Source organism: Oryctolagus cuniculus, chromosome 20, assembly GCF_051225735.1.
Source record: "Oryctolagus cuniculus isolate XC-2025 breed Fujian yellow rabbit chromosome 20, ASM5122573v1, whole genome shotgun sequence".
Taxonomy (NCBI): Eukaryota; Metazoa; Chordata; class Mammalia; order Lagomorpha; family Leporidae; genus Oryctolagus; species Oryctolagus cuniculus.
Genome location: NC_142886.1, coordinates 47692669 through 47716091, shown reverse-complemented (window position 1 = coordinate 47716091; position 23423 = coordinate 47692669). Strand labels below are relative to the sequence as shown.

Genomic DNA, 23423 nt, shown 5'->3' with positions numbered 1-23423 from the left:
CCCACGGGGCCCACACCGGGGCTCCCGAAGAGGCACTTTTTGGGAAGTTTAACCCCAGGTTCCCCACTCCGGCCCCCCAATAAAACAAAAGTAAAAGCAGCCCGGCCACTTTTCCGGGGGCCCAAGCCGCTGAGCCCCCGGCCTCATGTGGCCGCCTCGCCCCCCACCCCCAGCTCCCCGAAAGCTTCTGGGCGGGCGGGTGGTACCGGCCGGCATTCTCTCACTTAGCCGCGCCCCCTTCCCGGGGGTCCTGGCCCCGGGAGAGGAGGGGGTGCTGGGGATTTTTGGGGAAAGCGTCGCCCCCCCGGCCCCCGCCCCCCGCCGTCCTCGCGCAGCCGGTGCCGGGGGAGCCGGGAGCGCAGCGGCCCGCGCTCGGCACGTGTGGCCGGCGGGCGGCGGGGCTGCGCGCGGGCGAGCGCGCGCCTGTGTGTGCGGCTTGTTCTCTTGCAGGGTACAATGTTAAAAAGCCACCGCTAGTCGCCCCCAGTGCTCCGACGCGCTGGGTCTTTTTGTCTCTAGTGCAGATTAAACGTCACGTCCGCACTTGAACTTGAATTTTATCCCATTGTACAGAGGCAGCCCCAGCCATAGAGAGACCGAGAGCTCCCGGAGAACCCGGACTCCGCCATCTTCACGTTGCAATCTATAAGCTCCCAGTCCGCGCCCGCACCGACCCAGGCGCCCTGGGCGAGCCGCCCTCAGCCCCGCTGCCCCTGGGCCCGCGGCGCCGGGGCAGCGCCGGGCAGCGCTCGCGGGGACCCGGCAGCCGCTCCGGCCGGCGCCCGCCTGCCAGGTGGACTGGGAGGAGCCGCTCCCGGAGTCCCCCGGAGCCGCGGCAGGGTCAGTCTCCGAGCAGAGCGCGGGCGGCCCGCACGCAGCCCAGACGCGGCCGAGCCGGGGCAGTGCTACCTCGCCGTGCGTTTTTGGAGGGGGCGGGGTGAGAGGGGGACGCGACAAGTCCCCAAGTTTGCTTGGCCTTTTTCTTTCTTTTATTTATTTTTTTTTCATTTGTTTGCATTTTTTTTTCTCCTTTGCCCCTTTCCTGGTAGAAGTGCGCTCTCCATCTACCAGACCCCGAAAGAAAAGTGTCAGGAGCCGGTGCAGAAACCCGGTTCAAGTTCTCCAAGACGCTGGAAGTCCAGGTGGCCAAGCAGTTTGAAGAAGTCTAGGAGATTTTTTTTTCCTTCGGAAGAAGATATTTTTAAAGAAACCGGCCAGCGCGCGGCAAGCAGCAGCAGCAGTGGTTTTTGTTTTTGTTTTTGTTTTTTTTTCTTTCTCCTTTTTTAGATCGGGAGGTTTTTGGTTTTTTTTTTTTCCTTCTTTTTCTTCTCTTTTTCTTTTTGCAAACAAAACAAAAAAGAGCCTAGAAGACAGAGCAAAATAAAGAAGAAGAGGAGGAGGAAGAGAGGGCAGCAGAGGAAGGGGAAAAAAAACACCAACCCAGGCCGAGGAGGAGGCGCGGCGGCGGCGGCGGCGGCGGCGGCGGCGGCTCGGACCCCACCCGGCCCCCATCGGTGCGGCTCTGCGGGCGATGCCGGAATAGGTGCCGGGGCAATGTCCCGCCGTAAACAGGGCAACCCGCAGCACTTGTCCCAGAGGGAGCTCATCACTCGTAAGTGTCTGCGGCGTGCGCGCCAGGGGCCCGGGGCTGGGGACACCGAGCCGGGCGCAGCCGGGCCGGGCCGGCCGCGAGCGCGGTGGGGAGGGCGGGGCGCCGCGGCAAAGTTTCTCCGCAGCCGGACGCGCCTCGGGCTCGGGGGCCTGCGGGGCCGGCGGCGGGCCGGGGCGGGCGCGCGCGGGCTGCAGGAGGCGTGTGTGCGCGCCGAGCCCGGCTGGACGGTCGCCCCTCCGAGCGGCGTGTGTGGCGCCGGCGCTGGTGGCGGGGCTGGGAGCGGAGGGGGAGGGGGCTGGGGGAGCGGAGGGGGAGGGGGCAGCCGGGAAGTGGGGAAAAGTTGGCGAGCGCGTGGGTCCGCGCTGACGGTGCGGGCGGAGGAGCGCGGGGCGCGCCGCGGGCGAGGGGCGGCCGCCGGCTGCGGGTCCCCGGTTGCCGCGCCCGGCCCGGCCCGGCCGGGCGCCGCCGGCCACGCCGGTCGCAGGAGTCTGCAGCCGCCTCTCTCTCTCTCTCTCTCTCCCCTCCTCTGCTGTTGGCAAAAGAATCCAGCTGCGCGGCTGCTAGCCGGGCGCCAGCGCCCCCTCCCCACCTCCGCCTGTCTCCTGGGATGATCTTGTCTGTTTTTCCCCTCTCCTAAAAAAAAAAAGGTGGGGGGATTGGAGTTGGTGAAAAACCCGCGCTACACAGTGTGTGGGGGGGAAGGTTGTCAGGAGTGGGGAGAGACGGATGCGCTTGTAAAATAGCAAAAAAAAAAAAAAAAAAAAAGAGAGAGAGAGAGAGAGACCCCCGCCCCCCGCCAGTGTCTGCCCGTCTTCCCCATCCGAGCACGCGAGGCAGGGAGCCGTGCAGACGCGCCGGCTGGGGCCGATGGCTTTCCTGCGCGTGGCGGGGCGCGCACAGTCAGGCCGCTTCGCGCGCCGCGCGGGGTCCGTTCAGGAACCGGCGGAGCGAGCGCGGGCGGCCGGGCTGAGCGCAGGGGCGCCCGCCCGGGCCCCGCCAAGGGCGCCTCGCTCCGCCGCTCCGCCGCCGCGCGCCGAGCTCTCCCGCGTCCGCTCCCGCGCCGCGCCAGGGTCGCCGCGGCTCTCTGTTTTTGTTTTTTAAATTGCAATAGGAATCAAACGCCCTCCGGTGCCCCGCAGCCCGCCGTGCACCGCCCCGGGCTGGGGCCGGGCTGCCCGCGCGCGCCTCCGGCCGCCGCGGAAGAAGGCAGCCGCGCGGCCGAGGGCCGAATATTTATGTTACATTTTAAAAAATTTAAATAAATAAATAAATATATCCAGGGGTTCTCCCCTCCTCTGAAATCCCAGCACAGGAGCCATCTGCTCGGAGCAATTGCGGTGGCTGCTGTCTCCTTTGTTACACCCGATACGTTCGTAAGACTCTGGGAATTAATTATTGCTAATATTTTGGGAGGAGGAGTAGATGCTAGGACGGGGCTTGCCTTCCGAGAGGGATGCCGCTTTGCAGGGAAGACGGGCTTTCTTTTTTATTTTTCTTTCTTTTTTTCCCCCACCGGGCAGACATCAAAGACTCACTGGTTGCCTGCAAAACAAAATGTTTTGCAACCGACTTGAGCCTCCCGCGATCCAGGTCCCTTGCCCCAGCCGACAGGCCATTCCTTTACGGAAGCCCCCTCCCCCGGCAGGGGGTGGCTGTTCGGCCTCTGTACTGGTAGATGCCTAATTTCTCCAGGAGGCAATTTTGCCCCGTGAGCCTCTGTCTAATTGCTAGGGTTGTTTTTTGAGGAGGGGGAAGCGTGGGGGAGCCGGGGAAGGGGGGAGTCGCTGGGGGTGCTTTGCCAGGCTGGCAGCAGCGGCGAGCACCGGGAGCCGGCTGCAGTTGTGCGGGAGGGGAAAGAAGCAGGTAGGTTTGCCTCGCGCTGGCTCCTCTCTCTCCCGGCAGCGCTGGGGCGTCGGGAGACAGCCCTGGGCACAGGAGGACGGGGCCAGGGGTGCCTGGTGCCTCCTCACCCACCTTCGTTTGTTCTCCGTCTCCCAGCCTTGCTCCGAGCCGCGCGGGGCAAAGCCAGCTGACACCCGGGCTCTGGCAGGCAGGGGAGAGAGAGAGAAGGGCCGGGAGGTGGGGAGAAGGGAGAGGCGATGGAGACCAGGGAGCCTAGGGGCTGTGCCCCTGTCTGCTCCTGGCACGGGGAGCCAGGGTCTGTGCAGGGTTTCAGCAGGGATGGTGGCCCAACCAGTTTTCAGACAAGGCCATTTATTACCCCGAAGCAGCTGGCTTCCCTCTGTCCTGTGTCACCGGGATGTGGAAGCAGGCAGGGGGAAGGCGGTTGGGGCTGAAGGCCTCGGTACATGGAGGCAGGAGTCGTGGATTCAGGGTGCCCTGGAGCCCTGGCTACCCAAGAGGGTGCTGGCACCGTCCCCAGCGGGGGGTTCGTGTTGGGGATTTTTAAATGTGAAAGAAAACACCTCAAACACAGTGCATCTTCATTGGTCTGGTCTGGTGGCAGCCGGGCCTTGGGGCTGCAGCCTCAGGTTCTTAGGGGTGATGCAACTTAGAGGCAGGCCTGGGAAGCCAGGAGGGCGCAGACAGCACCCGGCAGCTTTGTCCCCGGAGGGTGGGGGCTGGCGTTTGGTGGGGGGTGCGATGGGAAGACGGGCTCCCTAATGGGCTAAATTTACCGACAGGGCCAGTGACAAGAGTGTGGGGACAGCTGGAGATGGAGCCGTGGGCTCTGGTTTGTTTCAGAACGTTTGACCCAGATGGAGATGGCTTTGAAAAACCAGAGGACAGACACGGCTATTAATAAAAACAAACAACACAGCACAGGGACAGCAGGGCAGAGGGGAGGTAAGAGGCCGGCGGTGGACCAGGCACAGGGAGAGGCCGCGGGCCGGCTGTGCCAGCCAGGGCCAAGGCAAGGGAAAGTGTTCTCGGTGCAAGGCGGGAGCTTGAGACTTCCAGAAGAAACTGCAGAAAACGCTGTGTCCACACAGATCCCCGGACCCCAATCTAGGTGGGCGTTCAGCAGCACAGCCGATTTCCTGGGAAGATTAGTGATCCGTGTGCATCCGCGAGCCTGCAGGACAACCCGAGACTGGATGCGGAAGTTGGGCCAGCTGCGTGCCTTCCATGTTGCCTCTGCATTAGGCTTTGCTGTGCCCGTCTGCTTTGAAGGGGGTCCTGCTCTCGATGATCGCCACTCTCCCTGGCCGGGGTGGGGTAGCGCAACTCCGAGGGTCTAGTCCTCTTTGGAAACTGGGCCTCTGATAAATTTCCCGAGATCCTGGGCCCGCGTTTCCCGCTTTTGGTAGCTGGTGCGGGGAGTGAAGTTTGTCTCCGTGCTGCACAGACGGGAGCCCTGTGTCGGGAGACGTGTGGTGGAAATCGGCTGCCCTGATCCCACAGGAGACTACAAATTCGCTCATCCAGGGTGTTGGACCGGGCTGCTTGTATTCATTTGTAATTCACACCTGAGAGAAGAATGCCACCGGCATATTTAACAGCCCCTAGTGTTTTCAGAGGGGGTGTTTTTCCCCTACCTGAGGATCACGCACAGTTGCGTATTTCTCTTCTCGACCCGGGGCGGGGAGGTCGCCGGCTGCCTGTGCCTTAGCCTTGGAGACTCGTCTGGCCTTCAACATCTTTCTGTGACAGAAAAAAACCAGGTGTTGCTGACGTCCCGGAGGGGACGCAGCGGCCCTTGCCACCTGGAGGGAGGCGGGGGTTGGATGGTTGGGCGGCACGCCTTGCTGCCCACTCTGAGGGGCCTAACGGGGCGTCCACCGCGGCGGGCAAGGCCGTGTCTGGGTGTGTCTGACGAGGATTAGGATTCTGTCTCAGGTGAGCCAGTGGCATGGAAACCAGTTCCCAGCTTCCGACTGCACGGTGCACCAGTTCCTAGTGCTGTCTCGCAGCTCAGAGCACGGGTCGCACCGCCTGCACTTATCCCCTCTCATCTCCTATCTCGATTGCTTTGCGTTCCATGTTGCTCGTGATAAAATACTTTCCAAAATAAACTTTGGGCTGCGTTGCCTTCTGGTGCATGGCTAGCCGGAGAGGCAGCAGCTCGGCGGGCGCCGCTTGGCGGCTAGGGGGCGCTCGGTGCCCGTGTCTTGGCTGCCTGGCGCCTGGGCGAGGACGGCTGGCCGTGGGCTTCCAGCAGCAGCGGCCGCAGTTTCCGTGGCTGCAGAGTGTCTAGGTGTGAAGTTGCAGTATTGATTTTCCTGCAGAGGCTCGTGCAGGACAGTGAGGACGTAAGTCGGAGAGCTCTCTCTTCCGGCGGCCGCTTCACTAGGCCGAGGAGGCTTTTTGCTTTAATCTTTTTTTTTTTTAATAACTAGAATTGTTTGGAAGGCTTGTGTTTTCCGCAGTCTGTGGCTTTGCCGTTCTGAAAATCCCCTTATGTTGATAAAGTGATGAGACGGGGGCCCCGGGGGGAGTGTGCCCCCTCTGGGGGTAAGGCAGCGGGGCTGGCTGGCTGTGCTGTATCCCTGGCTTGTCCCTGGCTTGTCCCAGACCCGGGCAGCAGCCGGGAGTCAGGCGCGTACAAACAGCTTGAGGAGTGAGAAGCCTGTTAGCTCCGACTTGATAACGCTTGGAGTCTCGATTCCATTTATTAGGAAGTGTGCCCACTGCCCCATTCCCTAGAGATCTAAACGCCAGCTCCAATAACGCGTCAAAGTTTGTCTGGAAGGGGTGTAGGCTTGCCGCCGCCACCGCCGATACATAGCCTCCACCTCCCACGGTGCCCGTCATGGGTGGCTTCTGATGAGTCCGTTTCTCCCCTGAACGTGGGATTCAGTGCCCGGTGCCTTGCTCCTCCGCTCTCAGGGTGTCTGGATCCTACCGTCCTCTTAGCCGAGTTCAGGAAGCCTGCAGCAAGCGCAGCCACCCCAAGTCTGGCGCTGGCGCTCCGTCTCTGAGCCGAGGAGCTTACCCGGCGACAGCAAACCGTGCCTTCTTGTAACCTGAAAGAGAAATAAATTAGGTCAGACAAAAGCCTCGTGCTGTCATCAGCCAGAGAAAGAGCCTTCACTCTCCAGTGCTGAAGACCAGCAATTTATCTGATGATCTCTCTGCCTCACTGAGTGTTTGCACCGAGCCGGCTGAAAGCGGGTAGCGAGTGCACTGGACAGCTTGGGCACGAAGGGGCATGGTCACCCGGAAGCCTCGGGCTGGGCGGCAGCTTCTGGCCGGTGGAAGACCGTTTGAAAAATCAGTTTAGCGATCTCCAACCCTTTGCCTGGAACTTGGTTTCACCGGCTGTAACCAGACATCACAGAGCCGATGCTGCAGGAAGAGACACATGTGTGGGGGAGGGGTGGGGATAGGTGCTCCCCCTCGGGGGACTCTGCACCTCCTGTGGCTTGAGAAGGGGGCCGGTTAGGCCTCACCGTTGGCTGCCAGTCTGCAAGGACTCTGGCCTCCAGATCGCTGCTGGCGTCACATCTGGGGGGAGCAAGGAGAAGCAGGGCATTGCACCCCGTGGGCAGGGTCTCGATGCTGGCTGCACAGCCAGGTGTTTCCGGGTGGAGAAGGGGCACGGGAGAACGCTGGGAGTGAGTTCTGCGTCCTCCGGCTGCTGACGGTGGCTTGTCACTTCCAACCTTTCCTTACTCACAAGATCCCGTCCTCTGCTCCTGATCCCACAGATCCCGTCCTCTGCTCCCCGATCCCACAGATCTCCCTGTGGGCCCTGGGAGAGCTGCGCACGCCTCGTTCCCTGGCCCTGCACCCTCGCCCGAGCACTGCCGTTTGTCGCCGGCCGGCCCTGAGCAGTTTCCCGGGGAAGGGTTTCGGAGGGGCCGGGAGCAGGCTGCAGGGAGACGCTTGGAAGCGGAGGCACGCACTTCCGTGCCTCCCGCGCAGGCCGAGCCCCAGGAGTGACGCTGGGCCGAGGCTCGGTGAACGGGGCCACGGCCACCAGGGCTTGCAGGCAGCGTCTTCACGGCGAGGCGGGCCCTGTGTAGCAGCTCAGATGAAAAGAAACGTGTTCTCTCCTGCTTCCGCAGCAGCTGAGCCTTAGCCTGGGTGTTGCCCTAGCCGGCCCATGCCGTGTGACTGCAGTGAAGTCCCAGACTACACAAAATGAAGTCCCTTCAGAGTAAAGGAGAGAGAGAGAGAGAGAGAGAGAGAGAAAGCCCTCTGTTTTACATAACATTTTCTGACCCTCTTCCACTGAAATACAAATAGGTTTGTGAAATGTTCTTGAGAGTTCTCTACCGAAACAAGGCAGGAAAAGGACCCCAGGACGCTCGGTGTCAGTGTTACTGTGATTGACATGTGCCTGTGGAAAGGATGCAGGCCTGCGCATTAAAATGGGGGGGGGGGGGTCCTGTTGAAGTTTAGACCTTGGGAACGGGGCTCTGAGCACGGCTGCCGCCGGTTTGCTGTCAGGCTGTGTGACGCTGAGCTGGTCCAGCCGGGGCCTGCAGTCCAGTGCAAGTCTTTTTTTTTTTTTTTCTTCCCCTTAGCACGTTTGAAGCAGCATAATGTTCAGTAAAACAAAATCTCCTCATTTGGCCACAAAGAGTACTTTCAGATCACAGCACCCGAGCCCCGCTGTGGCTCCAGGATCCACGGCATCTGCTGCTTGTGTTTAGAAGGACTTCTGTAGAGCGGCGAAGCGTTTGCTTTTTCTTCCCTTCAAAGCCACTGTTTTATTTCTCGAAACTTGGGTCCCTCCATTCTTTGGACTTGGCTTTTTAATTTGTGATCCTTGAGCCACGGCCAGGTCCGCGAGAGGCCCCCCCCCCCCCAGTGCTGTTTTCTTTCTTGATGTGTCTTTTCCTGCTCTCGCCTTGGTGAGACCCGAGCGCAGTTCTGTGGGGTTCTGGAAGGGTGAGTGCAGCGGGGCAGTGGGGAGTGGGGACGAGGTCTGTAGATCTGCTGAGCAGGTCAGCGCGTTCTCGGGGAAGCTGCAGCACATCTGCTGTACCCCGAGTCCAGGCTGGAGTTCTGCAGGGCAGCGGTACCCACACAGGCCCCCTGCCCGCCCAGAGTCTGCCGGCCAGGGCCAGGTGAGCCAGGTCCTTCCTGGAGTGCAGGCCAGGCTTGAACCTTGTGCCGGCTGCCAAGTCAGCTGGGTCCTGGCCTCTTCTGGGGAAGGGAAGCGCACGCTGCTGACATGTTTTCACACTGGCTCTCTGCTCTGCCCAGATGTCAGAAACAGTGACAATTGCATTTTGCGGCGTGTGCTGTGGCTGGCACTGAGCAGACAGGGCCTCGTGGGGTGGTGGCCGAGGTGTGCACACGTCCCTCCGGGGAGGTGTGGGGCTGGACTGCTCCGCCCTTCCTGCAGGTGGACAGGTGGGCAGGCGGGCAGCACAGAGAGGGGTCCCCCGGTGATGACACTGCCTGCTGGGAACCCTGCCTGGCTGTGTCCTCCCGGGCTCTTAGCTGTGTCCGCTCCTCTGCTGGGTGCTTCATTATCCCCCCTTGAGGAGGACTTCATGAGAGCTCTCCTCATGCCTTTAAGCGTCCTCTGGCCATAGATTATTTTCTGCACCAAGAATTGATTCCAGCCCCCCCGCCCCCGTCCTGCCCTCCTCCCCACGGTTGTTATTTTCCCTTGGATCCAATAAATTAAAAATTGATGGCAGCTCGGAAAGTGCTGTGTGTGTTGGTGGCGTGTCGATGTCGTGCGGCTGCCCCTCCCTGGGCGTTCGCCGGCAGGAGAATGAAGAGATCCCCTTGCAGATTGCCCGCGAGCGCGTCTTCGTAGGAAGCAGGTGTCAAGTCTCCAGTCAGATGCAGGGCTGTAGCAGGCGGGCGACTGCCGAACAGTTCTTGTAAACACACATGCAGCTCACCATGGAGGCTGTGACGTCGGTGGCACAGGATTTTAAGAGCCCTGCACTCCTCCCCCACATCCTTTTCCTCCCCCCCGCCCCCCCCCCCCACGGAAGCGATAATTCTGCGTATGTTTCTCCTGGACTGTCTGTGGCTCAGCCATTCAAGACCGAGATTTGGATCTGAATCGGTGTGGGAGCATGAGCTCCTGCCTATGTATGCAGTGACACACGTGTGTGTGTGTGCGTGTAGCCACGCACAGCTGTGTGCAGCAGTGCCCACATGTGCCGTGTATGTGGCGATGCACACGCCCTGGGCTCTGGGGACAGCAGGTGGTTGACCCCTTGGCTGGAATTTTCCATAGAGCAGGTGCAAAGGCAGTTTTTGGTGAGGGATGGGGACAGATGGGGCCTTGGAGCCGTGCACGTGGGGGCGGCTCCACCAGGTAAGGCCTGGCTGAGCCTCTGCAGCCGCTGGGGCCTTCTCCATCTTCTGTGCCCAGTTCCTTCCCGGCCGAGCTGAGACACGGGGAAGCTGGTGGCAGGGTCCAGTGCCTGCCCCTCCGGTTAACAATGATGTCCGTTATTATCTGTGAAGCCTGATTTCATTGCTTCTAAATGCGTTTACCACCTGGGAGGAGGCTAGCCTTGTAAATAAAATGTGGTTTTGTTGTAAAAGAAATTCTAACTCGTGTGTGTGTGTGTGTGTGTGTGTGTGTGTAAATATCTATTTGTTCATGCATGCACTTCAGGGTTTAACATTTCAGGACTCAGCCCGGTCCTCTGGTGTCTGGCATTTGAACACGTTGCCTGCCGCATCCGTTCATTTCTCCTCTTAATGAGTCAAACATTTCAGCAGGTGCTTGACTTTATCTGGCTCCCCATCTATCGAGAGCAGTGATATTTTGCAGGGCTGCCCGACACTTGGGGAGCTTCTCACAGAAGCACAAACCTCGCGTCTGCCTTAGTTTCCAAGGGCCTGACTTTCCTAGACCAGGCTGCGGGAGGGGGGTCGGCAAGGCTGCTTTTTGTCTTTTCTCTCTCTGCTGCTGTGTCGTCTCTGGGTGGCAGCTCCGACCACTGCTGGCGAGAGCAGGGCCTGGCGCTCAGGTGAGCACAGGGCAGGGGAGGAGCTGTGCTCTGCTTTGGCCGTCTTGGGCTTGGCCAGGGGGCTCTTGCTCCTTCGATTTCTTCAAGTATTGATGCGATTCTAAGAAGGGGTGCGTGCGCACTCACACACACACACACACACACACCCTGCACCCAGCTCCGTCGCCGCCCGCCAGCGGAAGTGAAACCACAGTCTCTGGGTGTCTCGGCCCTGAGCGGGCGCTTCCAGGCCCAAGCAGCTGCCCTCCCCCACCCTGACCCCCCAAGTTAGTAGGTTTTGGGGCTCAGGTTGACTCTGCTGCCTGAACCCTGGGGCTGCCCCTGCCACTTTGCTTAGCAGTGTGGCACGCAGGAGGCGAAGCCCAGAGCCCCAGGGCCTAGGCCACAGGGAGAGGGAACCCCTTCTTCGGAAGGGGCTGGGCGAGCAGGCTGTCATCTGAGGGAGTTTACTTTCCAGGCTGAAAGTGGGAGGGGAGAGGGAGGTCTTGTTGTTGTTGTTTTTGTTTTTGTTTCTTTCTCGGATCCCCGGGCTGGGACATGGGACATGGCCGTGGCTTTGAGAGCCCAGCCCGGAGCCCTGGCTGATCCCAGGGCTGCGGATGGGACTCCGGTGGCTGCGAGAGGCCTGGCTGCAGCTGCACAGACAAGCGTGGCAGCAGCGTGAGCGGCCTTGGAGATCTCCACGCTGGGTTCCCGGGGCTCGCGGGCACAGGCTGCCGGAGAGGAAAGACTACCAGATGTTACCAAAAAAAGGGGCGGGGTGGGGGGGGTGGGGAACGTGCTGGTGCAGCGTCTTGGCAATAGAGGGCTGGGGTGGGGGAGGCGTGTGCGGCCTTTACAGATTTTTTCATCAGTCCGTGTTTCTTCGGAAGTAGAAATGCATTTGGAAGGCTGTCGCCTGGACCCTGGGAGCAGCCAGCCAGCCAGGACTCCCGTCCCCGGGAGGGCGGATGTGGCCGGGAAAGTTAACGAGAAGCCATCAAAAGTGCACCCAGGATGAAACGGGAAACAAAGGAGCCCCAGAGCGGGGGGCCAGGGGCCGCGTGGACCTGCGGGCGCCCGTGAGGTGGCCGCGCTCCATGCCACTTCTCGATTTCGCTTCCGTCCCTTGCTCGTTTCCTTTGTGCCTCTCTGTCCTTTTTGTGAACAAAACAATATTTTGACACCCCTTCGCGTTTGTTAGCGCCCCTTCCCTGCAAAGGGCGCACAATGCAGCCTTATATTTCTAAAGAACTGTTTGCCCAGCCCTCTCCTTTGGCTCCGAAAACGTATATGTAATTGGTAATTAAAGGTGCGAGCTTTTCAATATCAACAGTATTGCTCAATGCTAGAGTATTAAAGGGAAAGGAGGCACGGAATAATTCCCTTTTGCATTCTGACACCCATTCCCGGCCCCGGCCCCCCCCCCCCCGCCCCGAACTGCGTTCAGCAGGAAGGTGGGGGTTGCATTGTCACCATAGCAAAGCATCTTTTCATAAAATAAATTGGTAAATTAATTATGTAGCATTGTCTTCCAACTCCTTTCTAAGTAAACTCGGGTTTCTTTTTCAAGTGTAATTAATGGTTTCTGGGAGCGGCTTTGTGAGGGCTGCCTCTACACCTTGTCGGTTCTTTTTGTTGGCGATCTGCAGCCAGGGCTCCCTCACCCGCCGGTGTTTCTGCGCTGCCATGGGGCTGATGTGCTCCTGCCTCGACTTCCCCGAGGGCTCCATCTCCTTCCCGGGAACCACAGGCATGCCCAAGGCATTCCCTTCTGAGCCAGACCCACGCCTCTCCCCGGCCACGCACTTGTACGTCCCGTGTGTCCCGCGTGCCGGCTCGCGGGCCCTGCCGAGGCCCAGAGCAGCGGTTTGCAGGCAGGGTGGGAGAGGCCGCAGGGTTTTCCCGCTGAATTATCTGTTCTTTGGCTGCGGCCTGCGCACGGGATGTGTGTCTCCTCCCTTGCCTGCCTTCTCCGTGCTGTCCCTGTTCCCAGCTCTCACGCCGCTGAGGATCCACCTGCATCTGTGGGCTCCCGCGAAGGCCCTGCCCCTGGTGCTATCCACGCGGCAGGCTGCTGCCCCCCCCCCCCCGCCAGCTCCAGGCCCCTCCCCCTTTATTTTGGCGGCTGCGCTTTTCCCTTCAGGGGGTTCCCAGTCTTTCATGAACTTCAAAATATTTGGGTCCTGTGATCCCCACCATAGAAAACAAAAAAAGGGAGGACATAGTTTGTCTGCGAGAGAAGTGCAAACACATCTCTTAGACGGCGGGCGTCTGCCCCTACCTGCCGCCCGAGGCTGGAAACAAAGTCCCACCCCCCCAACCCCCTCAAGTGAAAATAAACCCAGCCCGGATGGTGGGGAGTTGATGAGCACTGGGAAACCCACGGGAGACACAGAAGTGGGCCGGGGCCGGGCAGGACGCGGGCTCCTGCTTCCGCAGCCCTGGCGCTGCGTGCCTTGCCCCTGGGACCCTGGTGCTCACTTGTTGCTTTCCCAGCCGGTGGGACGACGCCCTGGCTAGCTGGTGTGTGCCAGGCCTCCACGCCAGGCCTCAGGTGGAGTCCGTGAATGGGGAAGGCAGGGACGTGAATGGAAGTGTCCTGGGGGGAGGGGCGGCGGCTGGCTGGTGGTCACCTGGAGAGCATTGCCAGAGGGCGGGTGTTTGGCTCCCAGCGTGACTGGGCTGGGTGGGGTGCGGGGGGGGGCTCTCATGTTGGGGAGTTTGAGACCCATGTCTGGTAGCAGCTCGGATGTGTGCGTGTGTGCACACGTGTGTGTGTGTGCTCTTAGTGTGTGTAGGGGGAGAAATGGCCAGAAAATAAGCTCGGCGGACATAAGGTCAGCACTGCTTACGTGACAACTTCCGGGAGCCGCGGTGGCGCCCCCCGCCCCAGGGAGCACCTGGGGAGCTCTGGCAGCCGAGCGAGCGGGGTGGGGGGGCTGCTTCCCGGTGGGGAGGGGTCGGGCCGGTGCCGGGTGCTTGCGATTGCCTAAGTCCGTCTCTGTCTTCTCTGCCCCTCCCCCGTGTCCTTCCTGTCTGCAGCAGAGGCTGACCATGTGGAAGCCGCCATCCTCGAGGAAGACGAGGGTCTGGAGATAGAGGAGCCGGGCAGCCTGGGGCTGCTGGTCGGTGGCCCCGACCCTGACCTGCTCACCTGTGGCCAGTGTCAGATGAACTTCCCCCTGGGGGACATCCTGGTTTTTATAGAGCACAAGAAGAAGCAGTGTGGGGGCGGCCTGGCTGCCTGCTACGACAAAGGCCTGGACAAGGGCAGCCCGCCGCCCTCCTCGCGCTCCGAGCTCAGGAAAGTGTCCGAGCCCGTGGAGATCGGGATCCAGGTGACCCCCGACGAAGATGACCACCTGCTGTCGCCCACGAAAGGCATCTGCCCCAAGCAGGAGAACATTGCAGGTACGGAACCACGCGCTCGCCTGGCCGCGGCAGGGGCCGCCCCGGTCCCACGCCGCACGTGCTGGGGCCCCTCGGTGGCCTCCGGGCCACCAGCCAGCCAGCCGGGCCCCTCCCCCCCGCTTTCCGAGGGCCCACCATCCAGGTTCCCTTCCCGAGGGGTCGGGCCTGGGCTTGGGGAGGCCCCACGGACTCCTGCGTGCTTTGTTTCTGGCCAGGGGACTCCTCTCTGCCTTGGGACCTAACCTAGCGGTGGCCGGGAGCACAGCACGGAAGTTGGGGCGTCTGCTTGACCCTCTCTTAGCTGGTGGTCTTGGCTTCGTCCCTGGCTGTGCAGCCAGGCAGGCTTGGGTTAGAATCTGTCCTTTGTCACTTGGGCACCCCATCTTCAAAGGGAGCTAAGCTGGGGGGAGGGCTGAGAGGGTGTGTGGCGGTCCCTGGAGGCACCCTGAGTGACAACACTCCTCCCCACCCCCTCTGGACTCAGCTTCCTGGCTATAAAAGGAGGGTTAGGGCCCTTGGTCTCAGGGACTGCTCCTGACACTGCCTGGCCTCGAAGGGGTCCCGGGGAGGGGGCTGTGGGAGCTTGCGGTAGCACTGTGCCCCTCGGCATGCGCCTCAGCTGGCCCCCTGGACAGCAGGAAGAGCAGGTGTAGGGTGGGGCCCAGGCCTGAGCCTGCATGCTCCATCCAGGGCCTCTTGTCACAGAGGTTTGCTCTGCGTCATGGTCGTGCTCATGGCCATGGCCACGGCCGGGTCGTGCTGGACCCTTCTCCTCAGCCACCGCGTCCTCTGCAAACCGGAGTGTTTGCGTCTGAGCCCAGGAGACCTGGGGCAGATGGGGGTGGGGGAGACCCTGGCCAGCCCGTGTTCCCCAGAAGCAAGACAGACAGCAGGGTTCCTGCCGATGAGTGTGGGTCCTGCCGGTGACTTTGGGCCAGTCGTGGGCCTGAGCCTCGGTTTCCTCATCTGTCACCAGGGTGTGGTCACACAACAGGCCTGGCGTGGGGAGCGCACGAGCAGGACAAACTCTTCCCTGCAGTGTGCCGGGGGTGGCCGGCTGGGAAAGCGTGTGTTCCGTGCCCACTGTGTTTCATCATGGAAGCTCTTGAGGCAGCGGAGGGAGGCTGAGGGCGTGGGCAGGGACCCGCCCCCCGGAGGCAGTCAGGGCAATACAGCAAGCTGTCTCCTGCATGGCAGCTTTGTGACTGTGGGCCTCACTTTGCCCACCTGCGTAATGGGAGCGATGAGGTTCCTACAGGCACATGCGGGCGGAGTGGGGGGTGTCCTGGGTGAACCCTGTCCTCCCAGGTGCAGGGGGCACGGGCAGCACAGGTGCGTCGGAGCTCAGAGGGCCTTTCCTGGCGGGCGAAGCGTCTGGGGTCAGTGCACACAGACCTTTCAGGGGTGGCCTCTGCGAGGAGCCGTGGGCCCCATTTATGTTTCAATGCAAATTCTTGCTGCTTTTTTCCAAAAACACGCGCCGCCTCCTTCCGTGTCGGAGGAACTTCCCAACGCGAGGCTGCAGGGCCCCGTGGGTCGGTTTGTTGAAGAAAGAGACTAAATGTGATTTCATAAAAGGCAAAGTTAATCTCCGGGGCAGCTTTGTCCCCCCCCACCCCGAGTTGTAATAACGCGGCAACCTTCAGCATTTTATTTTATGTGTGACGAAAGCTATTCTGGGGCTTTCTGTCCAGCAACAGGACGAATGGATTTCTTCATTCGAGGAGAAATATGTAAAATAACCCCTTAGAAGTCTAAAGAGATATGTTTGTTCAAAGCATTTAAAATGTTATTTTAATCAAAGGCGCCGCACAGCCCGCGCGCTGTGTCAGCTGAAGGCGACGGTCCGCTCAGCCGCGCGCCGCCGCCCTGCCTTTCTAGTCCCCGTTTTTCCCGCTTCCCTCCCGACTTTGGCACCAACTTTTCTTCCCTTTTTTTTATTTAATAAAAAGGAAAGATTAAAGAATAAAACTTCAGTGGCTCAAATGTGTAAAGTAATTTAATATGGTGGGAGCATTAATTATTTTAGCTTAATTGAATTCTGAGGACTGCCGTAGTTGCATTTTGCTAGACAAGCCCTGTTTATTATTTCTCTGTGTAGATTAACAGTAAAGGAAACACAGATAACTTTCAGTTATTTATTGTAAAATAAATGTGTCAATTCATGTGTAAAGCAAGCTGCTCGGAGATAATTGAGTCTTTATATTTTAAGAGGGCTTTCTCCACCCTGGCTTCCGGAAACCCGCACAGCTGCTGCCCAGGCCCCGCGCTGGCCTGGCCCGGGCCTCTGGTGCTCCTGCCCCCTGGCCGTGGCTGCACAGCGCTCTTCCAGCCCTTCCACGCCCCCCTGCTGCCCCTCAGGGTGTGCTGGCCCTGGCCAGGCCCTGGCAGGCGGCAGCTGTTCATCCTTGGGACTCTACCTCTAGCTCTGGCCACCCAGGCTTGGTCATGTCCAAGTTGAGGTGGCTGTCAGGGTCTCACATGCCTAGGACCAGCAGTCTGGGTGGAATGGTCTCTGGCTTGTTGGGGACCAGAGTGCAGATGGGCAGAGGGAGGGTCTTTGGTCTTGCGTTCTATCAGGACAGGAGGTCTTGTCTTGTCTAGTCTTTTCTCTTTCTTGCTTGCTTTCTTGCTTGCTTTCAGATTTATTTATTTATTTGAAAGTCAGAGTTACACAGAGGTAGAGAGAGAGAGGTCTTCCATCTGCTGGTTCACTCCCCAGATGGCCATAACAGCCGGAGCTGCGCCGATCTGAAGCCAGGAGCCAGGAGCTTCTTCCGGGTCTCCCATGCGGGTGCAGGGGCCAAAGGACTTGGGCCATCCTCCACTGGTTTTCCAGGCTATAGCAGAGAGCTGGATCAGAAGTGTAGTAGCCGGGACTAGAACTGGCACCCATATGGGATGCTGGCACCGCAGGTGGCGGCTTTACCTGTTGCACCACAGCGTCGGCCCCTACATTTCCTCCTTCCCTTCCCTTTCCTTCCCTTTCATTTCCTTCATTCTTTCCTTCTGTTAGATTTATTTATTTGAAAGGCAGAGTTGGGGAGGGGGGAGAGAGAAGGAGAGAGAGAATCTTCCATCCGCTGGTTCACTTCCCAGATGGCTGCAACAGCCAGGGCTGGGCTGAAGCCAGGAGCCAGGAGCTTTATCCCACGTGGGTGCAGGGCCCAAGCACTTGGGCATCTTCCACTGCTTTCCCAAGTGCACTAGCAGGGAGCTGGACCAGAAGTGGAGCAGCTGGCACTCAAATTGGCGCTCATGTAGGATGCTGGTGTCATAGGTGTGGCTGCTTAACCCGCTGTGCCTCAACACCAGCACCAAGTTCTTCATGTTTCTTAAGACCCCTTCCCATGGCATTCTCTGTGATGGGCTAAGACCCACCCATTGAGAAAGAGACAAGAGCCCACCCGACCCTGGGAAGGGAGGGGAGACACAGAGAGCAGGTGTCCCTGAGCCGTTGCCTGGGAGAGCGTTAGGGGACTTCGGGGTGTTTGGTGTTTGAAGGCCACGAGCAGCCCCCTGCCAGCCGCAGGCATGTGGCTGGACCTTCCAAGCCTCTGTTCCCTCCTGTGTGCATGAGCCCAGTGCCGGTCGGATGTTTATGACTTGGGCGCCCGGCAGGGTGGGGCAGGGTGGGGCAGGGTGGGGCTGGAGATGTTAGCTTTTCCTTGCTGGCACTTTGTTTTCCTTAGTGAGAAGTAGACTGGTCTCCTGAACTTGGGCTCCCTGCTAGGGTTGGGGAGGAGCCCAGAGTCCCCCACTCTGGGGCAGTGTCAGGAGACAGGCGTGCGTCACGTCCCCTCCTGCCTTGTCACATGGCCGTCACATGGTGGCTTCTCTTTGCTGGGGAGGGCCTGGAAGCTTGGATGTCAAGGGAGTGGGGGGTTTTGCCTCTCTGGGGAACATCCTGGTGCCCTCGCTCCCTGCTGGCTGCCCGGTCACTTGGCTCTTCTGGGCCTTAGTTTCTTTGTCTGCACCTGCCCTTCAGCGTGACGGGATGGGGCAGGGAAACCCCCCCCACCCCAGCACGGGGTCAGGCCTGAGGTAGAGGACCTGGACTGGAAGCTTCCAGAAAGCAAGCTCTCCGTAGTCAAAACCGTGAGCGCTCACCCGAGACCCACTTCTCAGCCGTCCCTCCAGACCCTGCCTCCGAATGCCCACTGGGCAGCTGGGGTGGCGCGGCGCAGGGTCCAGGCAGTTCGGTTTCTCCTGTTGTCACCCTCGCACCCCTGCAGGAAGCTGTGCAGTCAGCAGTCAGCTGTCACTCACCGCTTTGCCTCCTCGTCCCCGCCCCCAAACCCAGAATGTCAGTTTCCTGCAGTGGTGCAGAGGGCTGGCGGCCAGAGGCAGGAGGTGGCAGATGCCCCCGGTTGGGAGGGGCAGGCGGGCTGCGCTTCCATGTAGCTCCTGCTTTATCCGTCTTTGTGTGGGTCCCAGGAAGGGCCAGGGATGAGCCTGGGGTCCCAGGGCGCACGGCGTGGGTGGGGGCTTTGTTTGGGGTCCTGGTGACCATCGCTAAGCACAGCGTGCTGGGGAGAAGGCCTCTGGGTTTAAGGCTTTGATGATGTTTGCTTCCGATTTTTTAAAAATAAAGTAAATGCAAAAAAAAAAAAAAAATAGTAGCTCGGCCAGTGGGAGAAACGAAAGGACTTGGCTGTATGCTGGAAAGTGGAGATAAACCCCTCACAGGTTGTCTTAAAAAACCTGCATCTGATCTTCTTAGAGTTGTGATTTTTCCCTCCAAATTAAGATTAGTGAAATCCGTGTGCGTTGTGGCATGGATTATCTTTTTTGCTGTTATTAAATCGTGGCTGCTAATTACTAGTTCTGTGTGCATCGAGGCGTGATGCGGTGTTCTGGGCTGGGCCGGGGGCCTGGCTGTGTGCACAGGGCTGACCCTAGAGCTTGGGCACGGCTGGAGGGTGCAGGGGAACCAGCCAGTACCCAGAGCGGCTCACCGTGCAAGGTGCTCGTCCTGCCAACTTCACTCTTCAACCTTGGAATGGGCATTTCCGGCTCACTTTGCGTTGGGCTCAGAGAGGTTAAGGGACTTGCCCAAGGTCACGCAGCAAAGTAGAGTTGGCCGTGGGTCTGCCTGGCTTCCTCTGGTGGCTTCTAGGGAGAGGTGCTCTTTACTCTGCCTGGCTGGTGGGGGGTCCTGGGGGCAGGCACTAGTGGGACCCCAACCCAGGTGGTCTTTGAAGCCTCCCCTAGATCTGACCTTTGTGGGGACGGCCCAGAGGGCTGGACCCACCACCTGTGGCACCCTCCCCTACTTTCCTACTGGTGGAGATTTGGGGAGGTGCAGTTGAACTTGAACTCAGATGGGCCTGGCCCGGTGTATACGTACGGATTTTTTGCTGTATTTCGTATCTGTTGTTGCGTTGTTTGGCTCCCCTTGCATGCTGACACTTTGCTGTATTTTGTGGGACGTTGGTTTTGCCACAGACTTTGCTGTGTGACCGTCGCCTCCTCAGTCGCAGCTTCCTATAGGACGAGAGAACGTTCCTCTTCTAGGCTGCTTGTAGGATTGATCCTGACAGCGTGGAGAAAAGGAGAGAAGACCCGTTGATTTCGGTGCCGCGTTGGAAATGCGTGCGCCATTTCATGATGCCTCTCTCTGACCTTCCAGAAACCCCCTGGCCTAACTGGATCTTAAGGCTCGTGACCTGTTTGTACGCACTGGGAGGCCTTGCTGGGATCCACAGGCAGGTTCCGGCCTCTGGGCCAGGCTGGGAGACTCTTGCTGCCAGCCCCTCCTGGTCTCAGCTGCCCAGGGCCTGAGCCTGCGTCACCCAGCACTGGCAGAGCAGCTCAGGACTGGTGACCTTGGGGCGTCCCCGTCTCCTCTGTGGTCCAGGGCGGTGAGCGAGGTATTCCTGCCCTGCTGGCCTCCCGGGGAGGCTGGGGACGGAGCCTCCGTGTGAACCGGGAGCAGTGTCGGCGGTTACACCCCGTGATGCCTTGCTGAGCTGTGGTTATCGGGTTTAACAAGAACAACAAGACCAAAAAAAAAAAACTGGTCAACAAAACGGGGCGCTTCTCCCTTGGTGGGGTGGGGCCTTCCTTGTTGCTTCCCTGCTTCTGGGGCGATGCGGACCAGAGGTTGGAGACTTGGGCATTCTCATCGTTAGGTTTTTATTTGACAGTAAATCGTTAGCAGTTGACTTAAGTTTTTTATTAGGCTTTTGACAGGTTTTTTTTTGTTGTTGTTATTGTTGTTGCTAATTTTCATGCCTGACTAATGCATAACCAGCAGCTCCAGGATCTGTTCCGAGTGGGCTCTGGGTCACTCATCGACCTGAGTGGGGCAGCCTGGCCGTCGCCCCCGTGCCCTGGGTCCGCCTTTGACTGTAACCCCTGCTAAGGAGGCCTCACATACGTGACGGCCACTGTTCTCTGGTGACTGTGAGGTGGGAACCTGAAGCACAGTGCGTTTGGTTCTTTGCCCGAGGTCGCACGGCGGTGAGCCGGGGGCCTCGGGTCTCAGCCTGGACAGTCCTGGCGTTTACCCTGCCGACCAGGGCTGCCGTGGTCGCGGTTCACTCTAGGTTTCCATCTACCGTCCCCACTCCATGGGGCCGGGACACCACGCGCTGGTTTCATCTGGGGTTGGGGGTGCAGCTGAGTCGCACAGGTTCGGTCCTTGCACAGTCACCTCGAGAGTCGGCAGCTGGGCTGTGCCTGGACCTCCCACGTAGGCACTGGGTCAAGTCCGTGGGAGCCCAGGCCCCCTGGGAATGGGGAGGCCTTTTATTTTTATTTATTTATTAGAGAAGTAGAGACAGAGAGAGCCCCCACCTGCTGGTTCACTCCCCAGAGGCGTGCAGGGGCTGGAGCCGGAGCTCTATCCAGTCTCCCAAGCACCTGCTGCCTCCCAGGGCGCACGCCAGTGGGAAGCTGGAAGCAGGCTCCAGAGCTGGGATTGAACCCAGCTCCCCCCATTTGGGATGCAGGGGTCTTCATGGCTACACCCAGCACCTGTCCCCGACTGCACGGTCTTTCTGTTGTTGGCAGACCATCAGTGGTGTCCACACCGAGGAGGAACCTCCACGGGGGAGCTGGGGGGGACCAGGACAGGGCCTCACCCTCTCGCCACACCTGTGGATTGGGCATTGACTGCCACCTGTGGCTGTGCATCTCCTGTCGAGCTGACACACCCACCCCTACCTCGTTGGGGCTAGTGGGCCAGTGACCCGGTCAGATGCTGGTGACACAGGTGCAGGATTAGCCAGTGGGGGTGGGGAGGGGCTGTGGACTCTGGCCTGAGGCAGACTTGCTGTGTGCCTCGAGTGGGCCCTCCCATCTCTGGGCCTGAGTTGAAGAGTGGTCGGGAGCCACCGGTGGTTTCCAAGGGCTGCAAGAGCCAGGCAGCGGGTGTGGGGGTGTGGGAGGCCGTGGCGGCCTCCGTCTGAATCTGCTTCCCGCCCTGCAGCCCTGGTGTTTCAACCGTTTCTTTCATTTTTTTTTTTTTAAGATTTTATTTATTTATTTGAGAGGTAGAGTTACAGACAGTGGGAGAGAGAGAGAGGTCTTCCATCCGCTGGTTCACTCCCCAAGTGACTGCAACGGCCAGAGCTGAGCCAATCCGAAGCCAGGAGCCAGGAGCTTCTTCGTGTCTTCCACGCAGGTGCAGGGGCCTAAGCACTTAGGCCACCTTCTACTGCCTTCCCAGGCCATAGCAGAGAGGTAGGTCAGAAGAGCAGCTGGGACTAGAACCGGTGCCCATATGGGATGCTGGTGCCGCAGGTGGAGGGTTAACCTACTGCACCACGGCGCCGGCTCCTCAACGGTTTCATGTGCATTGGGCCTAGGAAGTGAGTTTTCTCTGAACAGTTCTACTAAAACGTCAGCCGAGGTCTTTGTGCTCCGAGGGCGATGGTTCTGAGAGGTTGACAGGGTTGACACAGGGTCTCTGCAGGGCCCAACCCTAATGTTGGAGCTGACAGTTTGGTAATTGTCAATATTATTTTGTGAAGAGTCCCCCCCCCCCCCCCCCGCCAAGGCCCCACAAGATCTGGCCCCGCCCTGGCCCCACACCTGTCACAGGGCGGGGAGCCTGCACGGCTTCGCGGGCCTCCTTTCATTTTGTTTTCAAGTGGGTTTCCTTGGGGCCCCGCTGCTGGCTTTCATCTGGAGTGGCTCAGGAGGAGGAGCCTGTGCAGAGGGGCTGGGAGCCCACAGGGGTGGAGGTGGGGGGGGCTGGAAGGAGTGGGGTAGGACTACTCCTTACCTAGCCACTGCCTGGGGACACTGCCGCCTGCTGCGCTGGAGCTGGGAGCCTGGGCACTCAGCACCATGGCATCTCGTGGCAGGTGAAAAGTCAGTGGCTCTGCTGGCGCTGGCCACACAGACCGCAGCTGTCCGTTCGCCCCCTCCCCAAGGGTGACCCTCCTGGCCCAGGACCACACTGGATCACTGCAGATGTTTGGTCCAGGAGCAGTGCCTGGCAGCTTCCCCGGGCCTTGGGGTTCCTGGTGTGGACAACAGGGAAAACGGTGTGGGTCACTGTGCACCCAGGAGGGACCCCCCCCCCCCCCGCAGTGCACAGCGCCTGCGGCCTGGAAACCCTCCCCCACATCCAGTCCAGGAAGCCCCAATGCCCTCCTAAATTCAGGTGCCAAAGGCATCCTCAGAAGCGGAGGAGAAGCCCTGCCTTATGTGGCCGGGTCCTTCCCTGGGGCTGGGGGCCAGACACTGCCTGTCCGGGGCTCCGTGGCACCATTCAGTCTGGATTCTCCTTAAAGAGAAAGCCAGGCAGCCCCCTTCCAGGACCTCTCCACCTACGGGCAGCGGGGCTGGGAGCGCTGGGGGCGCCGAGACCCCACAAAGCCAAGTTCTCCAGGGCCCTGTCAGGCGCACTCCCCTTCCAGAGCCGGCCAAGGAAGGCACCTGGACAGCCGGTTTTCCTCGGGTCCTCGGCTTGTAGAACTTGCCTTGCCCTCGTGGAGACTGTATCCACGGGTACAAAGGAGTAGGGTCTTGTCCCGACCTGGCCTCTGTCTGGGGGGCGAGGGGACCCGGAGGATGAAGTGGGACACGTGCAGAAACGCCTGGTCGGTTGGGGACAGCGGTGGGCGCACGGTGGGCGGCAGCGAGGTTCGAGAATGGCGGGGAGCGCGCCGGCCGGTCGATGTCTGGGGGGCGGTAGCCCACGCGCCCGCATCTCTGTGCCCCAGCCTGTGCTCCGGCTGCACAAAGCCGGGCGCCCCTGCCTTCCCACCAGTGCCAAGCCTCAGCGGCCGCAGCGATGCCGCCCGAGGTCTCCTCTCACCCCTCCTCCACCCCTCGCAGGAGACCTCAGCTCCTCTGGCCCCGCCGGCAGGGGACCTCCAGGTGCTCCCGCACCGCCAAGCCCGGGCGCACAATGGCCTTCCCGGAGGCTGGCGGCGCCGACCCCGGCCCCGGCGCGGCGCTGGACGAGGGGAGCTTCCACCCTGCGTGGGCCTGGGCCCGCTCGGGGCCCGCGGCGCTTCTCCACCGCCTCTCAGAGCCTGGCCTGCGCCCGCGGCCTCCAGCCTGCGTCCGGGGCGCGCAGCCCGACGCCCACCGGCCAC

General features: G+C 60.3%; 1 protein-coding gene across 6 annotated transcripts in view; it reads left to right on the top strand.

Annotated features, from left to right (window-relative positions):
- Positions 1–551: 551 nt before the first annotated feature.
- BCL11B (BCL11 transcription factor B) overlaps positions 552–23423 on the top strand; it is an 86616-nt gene continuing 63744 nt past the window's right edge. For 2 of the 6 annotated variants that reach the window (XM_089322550.1, XM_089322548.1), the window contains exon 1: positions 552–1612. In XM_089322550.1, the coding sequence (XP_089178676.1) occupies positions 1555–1612 (58 nt within the window). In that variant the 5' untranslated portion in view covers positions 552–1554. Of the gene's footprint in view, positions 1613–13497; positions 13867–23423 lie in introns of all 6 variants that reach the window. The other 4 variants (XM_051835203.3, XM_051835205.3, XM_051835202.3 and 1 more) reach the window with 4 other exon arrangements.